The sequence below is a fragment of the Rutidosis leptorrhynchoides genome, chromosome 4 (genome assembly GCF_046630445.1).
Source record: "Rutidosis leptorrhynchoides isolate AG116_Rl617_1_P2 chromosome 4, CSIRO_AGI_Rlap_v1, whole genome shotgun sequence".
Taxonomy (NCBI): Eukaryota; Viridiplantae; Streptophyta; class Magnoliopsida; order Asterales; family Asteraceae; genus Rutidosis; species Rutidosis leptorrhynchoides.
Genome location: NC_092336.1, coordinates 607,774,240 through 607,782,249, shown reverse-complemented (window position 1 = coordinate 607,782,249; position 8,010 = coordinate 607,774,240). Strand labels below are relative to the sequence as shown.

General features: G+C 36.2%; 1 protein-coding gene across 1 annotated transcript; it reads left to right on the top strand.

The window, feature by feature from the left end:
- Positions 1-431: 431 nt before the first annotated feature.
- On the top strand, positions 432-4,841 carry LOC139842997 (uncharacterized). Its single transcript, XM_071833089.1, has 2 exons — positions 432-883; positions 4,775-4,841. The coding sequence occupies exons 1-2, from the start codon at positions 432-434 to the stop codon at positions 4,839-4,841; spliced, it is 519 nt and encodes a 172-aa protein (XP_071689190.1).
- The last annotated feature ends 3,169 nt before the right edge of the window (positions 4,842-8,010 follow it).

Sequence of the window (8,010 nt, the reverse complement as noted above, 5' to 3'; positions counted from 1 at the left end):
CCTCAAGTGCTAATTCTGGTTATAAGGGAAAGTTTCCGTTATGTTCTAAGTGTAACAGACATCATCCGGGAGATTGTTTGAAAAAGTGTGATAAGTGCAAGAGGAATGGACACTTGGCTGCCTAGTGTAAAACTGGTACGAATATGTGTTATGGGTGCGAAAAAGAAGGTCATTTCCAGAAGGATTGCCCAACTGCTAGTAAGGCTAATGAACCTGCAAGAGGAAGAGCTTTCAACATTAACTCCAGTGAAGCTCGTGATGATCCTAAGCTAGTTACGGGTATGTTTCTTCTCGATAATCAACATGTTTATGTACTTTTCGATTCCGGAGCTGATAGAAGCTTTGTGTCTAGAGATTTTTGCCATAATCTTAAGAATACTGTTTCGTCCTTAGAGAACTTATATTCTATAGAGCTAGGAAATGGTAATCTAATGAGTGCTGATAAGGTTTACCGTGATTGTATTTTGACTTTGGCTGGAATGTCATTTAAGATAGATGTTATACCAATTAAGCTGGGAAGTTTCGACCTTGTGGTTGGAATGGACTGGTTAGCCAAGAACAAAGCCGACATTGTTTGTCATCAGAAAGCGATTCGCATTCCTGTTGCTGAAGGTAAACCTTTAATGGTGTATGGAGAGCGAAACAATATGCCGTTACATTTCATTAATTGTTTGGAGGTGCAGAAACACATGAGAAAAGGTTGTCTTGCTATGCTGGTTCACGTAAGCAAAACTGAATCGGAAGGTAAGAGACTTGAAGATGTGCCCATTGTTAGAGAATTTCCCGATGTTTTTCCAGATGAGTTACCCGGATTACCTCCGCCTAGAGATGTAGAATTCCAGATTGATTTAGTTCCCGGAGCGGCACCTGTAGCGCGTGCACCGTATAGACTTGCACCACCCGAACTGCAAGAGTTATCTAGTCAACTGCAAGAGCTTTTAGATAAAGGATTCATTCGACTGAGCTCGTCACCATGGGGAGCTCCAGTACTGTTTGTTAAGAAGAAGGATGGATCTATGAGACTCTGTATCGATTATAGAGAGTTGAATAAGTTGACTATCAAGAATAGATATCCGTTGCCGAGGATTGATGACTTGTTTGATCAATTGCAAGGATCAGCATGTTATTCAAAGATCGATCTAAGGTCAGGTTATCACCAGATGAGAGTGAAGGAAGCAGACATATCAAAGACAACGTTTAGGACACGCTATGGTCATCATGAATTTACCGTAATGCCGTTTGGATTGACGAACGCACCGGCTGTGTTCATGGATCTCATGAACCGTGTGTGTAAGCCATATCTAGACAAGTTTGTTATTGTGTTCATCGATGATATTCTGGTGTATTCCAAGAGTGAGGAAGAACATGAACAACATCTCTGTTTGTTACTAGAGATGCTCAGGAAGGAGCAGTTGTACGCGAAATTTTCGAAATGTGACTTTTGGTTGCGAGAAGTGCAATTTTTGGGTCATATCGTAGGAGTCAATGGTATCCAAGTTGATCCTGCGAAGATAGAGACAGTGAAGCAATGGGAGACTCCTAAATCGCCAACACAGATACGACAATTTTTAGGTCTTGCGGGTTATTATAGGAGATTCATTGAGGGATTTTCTACTATTGCCCGACCGTTAACAGCATTGACTCACAAGGGTAAGAAGTATGAATGGACAAAGTTGCATGAAGCTGCATTCCAGTTGTTAAAGGAGAAGTTAACGACTGCGCCTATTCTATCTTTACCCGAAGGAACCGAGGATTTTGTAGTTTACTGCGATGCTTCACGACAAGGTTATGGTTGCGTGTTGATGCAACGTACGAAAGTGATTGCTTATGCATCCCGACAATTGAAGATACACGAGTTAAACTATATGACTCACGATCTAGAACTTGGTGCTGTAGTTTTCGCACTGAAGATGTGGAGACATTATCTGTATGGTACGAAGTTCACTGTATTCACTGATCATAAGAGCCTGCAGCACATTTTCGATCAGAAACAGCTTAATATGAGACAGAGAAATTGGATTGAATTGTTAAACGATTACGATTGTGACATTAGCTATCATCCCGGTAAAGCTAATGTAGTGGCAGATGCTTTGAGTAGGAAGGAGAGAGTTAAGCCTATTCGAGTTAGAGCATTAAACTTGACTATTCAAAGGAACCTTACTTCTCAGATACGTGATGCACAGGTAGAGGCGTTGAAAGAAGAGAATGTTGCTACCGAATCACTTCGAGGAATTGATAAGAAGTTTGTCACTCGAGACGATGGAACCCGGTATTTTATCGACATATTATGGGTACCGAATTTTGGCGGATTAAGGGAACTAGTGCTAGAAGAGGCACATAAGACAAGGTATTCTATTCATCCTGGATCCGACAAGATGTACCAAGATCTTAAGACACTGTATTGGTGGCCTAATATGAAGGCTGAAATCGCTACCTATGTTGATAAATGCTTAACTTGTGCTAAAGTTAAGGCAGTGCATCAGAAGCCGTCAGGTTTGCTGACACAACCAGAGATTCCTCAATGGAAGTGGGAGAATATTACGATGGATTTTATTACTAAGTTGCCTAAAATGGTAGGAGGTTATGACACGATATGGGTTATCGTGGATCGTCTTACGAAGTCTGCCCATTTTTTACCGATTAAGGAAATGGATAAGATGGAAAGGTTGGCACAGATTTACTTAAAGGAAGTAGTTTCTCGACATGGAGTGCCACTATCTATTATTTCCAAAAGAGACAGTAGATTTACATCTAGATTTTGGCAAGCTTTGCAAGATGCCATGGGAACTCGTTTAGACATGAGTACAGCCTATCACCCGCAGACTGATGGACAAAGTGAGAGGACAATTCAGACATTAGAAGACATGTTAAGAGCGTGTGTGATTGATTTCGGAATTGGATGGGATAGACATCTACCGTTAGTAGAGTTTTCCTACAACAATAGTTATCACGCAAGTATAAAGGCAGCGCCTTTCGAAGCACTGTATGGCAGAAAGTGCCGATCACCTTTATGTTGGACTGAGTTAGGAGATAGTCAGTTAACTGGTCCAGAGATTGTACATGAGACGACTGAGAAAATCGTGCAGATTCGAGAAAGAATGAAAATAGCACGAGATCGACAAAAGAGCTATGCAGATCTTAAAAGGAAAGATTTGGAATTTCAGGTTGGAGACAAGGTTATGCTCAAAGTGTCACCCTGGAAGGGTGTAGTTCGCTTTGGAAAGAGAGGAAAGTTAAGTCCGAGGTATATTGGACCGTTTGAGATTACCGAACGAATTGGACCGGTAGCGTATAGATTGAAACTACCACAAGAACTTAGCGAGATTCACGATACTTTTCATGTTTCTAATTTGAAGAGGTGTTTATCAGATGAAAGTTTGGTGATTCCTTTAGATGAAGTGCAAGTAGATCCTAAGCTTAATTTCATTGAAGAACCTGCTGAGATTATGGATCACGAGATTAAGCAACTAAAGCAAAGTAGAATTCCATTGGTTAAGGTTAGATGGAATGCCCGAAGAGGACCGGAATTCACGTGGGAGCGTGAAGATCAGATGAGACTTAAGTATCCGCAACTGTTTCCCGAAGAGACGACTACAGCGGATGACCACTAAAATTTCGGGACGAAATTTTTCATAACAGGTGGGTAATGTAACAACCCGACTTTTTCCGTTTACTATCATTACTTGTCCGTTAAGTATTTAACGGTGATTATTTAAACTTTATGTATTTAATTAAATTAAATACATACCTAATAGAAGAATGTTTGAATTAATATGTTATATTAATTTACGATTTATTTCGGTTAGCGAAAGAACTAGAAAATGTTACGATGAGGTTAATCGCCTAGAAGACTTTTCAGTTTACGGAACTCAGAAAAACGACACAATAATTATTTTCGATAATTATTGACTTTAAGGAAATTATTATTTTAGTTTTATTGATAGTTTAATGAATTAAACTCGGTGATTGCGTTTCAACGACTAGTTAACGTTCCGGAGACCCGGTACGGTTAACGGCACTCGAAACGAACCACGCGCGTACCAAGAGTTAACGAAAACTGAGCCCGAGACCCCATGAGAAGGCCATTCGGCCGACCCCCCCCCCCCAATGGACACCATATTGGACTTGTTTTGGCTAGTGGGTCATTAGATGGGTCTTGATTAGGGCCCTAAATATAAATAATTAGCAAGTGAATGGAAACCCTCATTCCCCCATTCTTTTTGATCGACAATTTTCTCTCCTCCCTCCCCCTTGAGGCCGTCGGCCATCACCACCACCATACCATCATCACCACTCAAAATTAGGACAAGTTTTGAAGATCAAAGTTGCTCGTTACATCGTTCTACATCTAGTAATGTTGATTGATTGTGTTAGAAATGTATAATTGTAAACCCTAATCTCTATAAATCAGTTTTTTTGATCAATTACATAGTGTATTAGAGTCTAGTGCTCACTTAATGGTGTCTAGTGTTGTTAATTGTTAATTGATTGCGTAATTAACGTTGTTTGATTGAAAAACGAATTTATTTATTGATGATCTGATTAAGTTGACATGAGATCTGACTTTGTAATATGCTTAATTAGAAAGATATCGAAAAGTTATTAATTTTAGACTCCGATTTTGCGTGATTTCGTTATTGTATGATCAAGATATGCTTAATCGAAGTTTTCGTTAGGTTTTGCATGAAATCCGAATTTTCTGAGTTGCATGCTTTGTGTTTTATCTTATGAAAGTTATGCTACTTTATTCCTTGTAAAAATTTATGCAATTTAGACTAAATATTTGCGTTAAAAGGTTGTATGAAGCTTCCGATATGATCGAACGAAGTTTTGGTGCGTAAAGAATGCTGAATCTGTTTTTAAGTTTACATAAAAATTTCTAGAATGAACTAGGTATTGATTTAGACTTTTAAATTCTGGAATATGTTAGTTTATATGTTAATTTACATGTTTCATTTGTATGAGAACTTGCGAGAAGGTAAATTTCCATGAGATATATGTTCGTCTAAATGATATGTCCGATTGATGTTTAGAAACTGATGAGTCTGTAGTGTTTTGCAAATCTGTACGAATTGGCTAAACTAATGTTTCTGATTAATTTATCACTTAAATTTTGTGATGTCTTGAGATGACACCAATTGGCCGTTCGTTAATATCTATTTTCTATATTTTATGAAAAATGTTTTAAAACTGACGCGCGAGCAGAATTTTCTGCAATGAACCTGAACTTGAGCCTTTCTGATATTGGACTTTTAATTATCGTATGAGGCTTTTGCCGGACTTTTTAGAATCAATTTTAAGTCTAGTTATGATCTGGAGTTGATCATAATTTTATGAATTATGTGCTATGTGCTATGAGTGTATTTCTTCATGACATGTGATTTTCGAAGGTTTACTTTAAGATGCGGGAAATGCGATTTACTAAATTACGAGCGATAACATGTTATATGACTTAAGTATGATTCGTTGACTATGTTTGCATGACTTACTGAGATGTTTGAATTTAGTTGACTTATTTGATCGAGTTGACTTTTGATTTGACTTTGGTTAACTTTCGTTGACTTGCTTGGATTAGTTGACTTTTACTTGTTTGATTGAGTCAGTCTGAGCACTAGAACTTTATGTACACTATGGGTTGACTAAATTTGATCTATTAGTGTATACTTAAGATGATTTACTTTATTAGGTTGTGTTATTCAAGTCAAAAGTTTCGACAACAGTACGATTTGCTAAGATCTTTACAAGTGCTTTTGCTAAGGTGAGTCTACAGTCCCTACTACGTTTTTACAGGGATGAGATGCATGCTTTTTACAAATGTTTTATGTGTTTGGCACAAGTAACTTACTAAAGAATATACATAAGAGTTCAGATCAAAAATCCCTTAGCTTGATTATATTAGTTACTTTGTAAGCTCGACTTATAGGGACGGTACCGTTAGGTTTGACAAACCTCACCGCAACGTTAAACAGGTGCTTCTGTAGTTGTAACATGTACACTTGATCGGTGTATCGCCAGTATAGGGTAAACTAAAGACGTGTGCTCGGCTCAAGCAAAGGTTAAAGCTTTATAATCAAGTGCTCATGATAATGTATACTTTTTCAGTGATGTTTTCTAAGAAAATCTTGTGGCCTTATGATGTCAAAGCTAAGGGGTATAAAATACTATTAAATTTTACTATGAAATACTATTAAATACGATACAATTTTACACAAGATATTTATTTATTTAGAGAATGGATATACTTAAACCTTGCTACAACACTTATAGGCAGTGTACCTAATCGTACAGTAGTGTAGTTTTTAGTAAGTCCGGTTCGTTCCACAGGGAAAAAAAATCTTTAAACAAAGCTTAACGCTATATTAGTTTAATTTATAAAAATACAAATATATATAAAAGTAATATTATTATTTTAAAGGGGGGTTTTTACCGTTTAATGACCGGTTTGTCGATTTTAAAACTTTAGTCGCAGTTAAAACCTAAATGTAAAATATTAAAAATAAATACAAGACTTAATTTAAAGCGTAAAGTAAATAACGATAATGAAATTGCGATAAATAAAAGTGCGATAAAATAAACTTGCGATAATTAAAAAGTACGATAATTAAAAGTGCAATTAAATACAATAACAATAAATAAAAGTGCGATAATTAGAAGTGCAATTAAATATAAAATAAAGGAAATTAAATATGAAATAAAAGAATTATGCTTATTTAAACTTCCGTAATCATGATGTTTGACGTGTTGATTTTAGTTTTATGCCCATGGGTTAATTGTCCTTTGTCCTGGATTATTTAATATGTCCGTCTAGTTTTTGTCCATAACAGTCCATCAGTCATAAATATAAAGTGCGAGTGTCCTCGTCAAATTATCCTTATACCCGAAGTTAAATATTCCAACTAATTGGGGACTTAAACTGTAACAAGATTTTAATACTTTGTTTAATAATTACACCAGGTTATCGACTGCGTGTAACCCAAGGTTTTAATACTTTGTTAACAATTATGCCAAGTGTCCTTGTACATAATTTCACCCCTGTTTTAATAATTCTAGTGGCTATTAATCCATTCCCGTGTCCAGTTAAATGAACGATTATTCGTACATATAAATATCCCGCCCATCGTGTCCGATTGAGTGTATATGGTTATTTATAGGGACGTCCAATTGTAAATCTTTATATTAAAATTAACAAACTATCATTTAGTTAAAAAAAATATAAAGCCCATTAATAGCCCATAGTCTAATTTCCACAAGTGTCGTTCTTTTGTCCAAACCCCAATTATGGTACAAAGCCCAATTACCCAATTTTAGTAATTAGCCCAACATCATGATTACTTCGGATTAAATAAGCATAATAATAACTTAGCTACGAGACATTAAATTAAAAAGGTTGAACATAACTTACAATGATTAAAAATAGCGTAGCGTTACACGGACAGAATTTCGACTTAAACCCTTACAACATTCGCTAACATACCCTTATTATTAGGAATTAAAATTAAAATTAAAATTAAAATATAAATATATATATATTACGTATATATTGAGAGAGAGATAGATTAATGGATATTTTCACGATCAGAATGCGTTGCCTTTTATAGGAATTTTCGTCCAGTTGAGCTCCGCGAGTCGCGGCCTTTTCCTTCTTTGAACTTCGCAAGTCGCGGAGTTCGATTTTACAGCTCACACCATTTTGGAGCCTTTCTTGCCGACGGATTATTATATAAATATAATATATATATAATTTATATAATTAATTATATATTATATTATATTTATATACATAGTTAACTTGTAATTTTTAGTCCGTTGCGTCGAGCGTTGAGAGTTGACTCTGGTCCCGGTTCTGGATTTTCGAACGTCCTTGCGTACAATTTAATATCTTGTACTTTGCATTTTGAATCTTGTACTCTTGTAATTTCGAGACGTTTCCTATCAATAATTGGAACCTCTTTGATTGTATTTTGTACTTTTGAGCTTTTTGGTCGTTTGCGTCTTCAATTCATCGAATCT

Coding starts and splice junctions, on each gene's coding strand:
- LOC139842997 (XM_071833089.1), top strand. CDS start 432: ATGAGTGCTGATAAGGTTTACCGTGATTGTATTTTGACTTTGGCTGGA. Junction 884..4,774: donor GCACCTGTAGCGCGTGCACC/GTATAGACTTGC, acceptor TATGCAATTTAG/ACTAAATATTTGCGTTAAAA.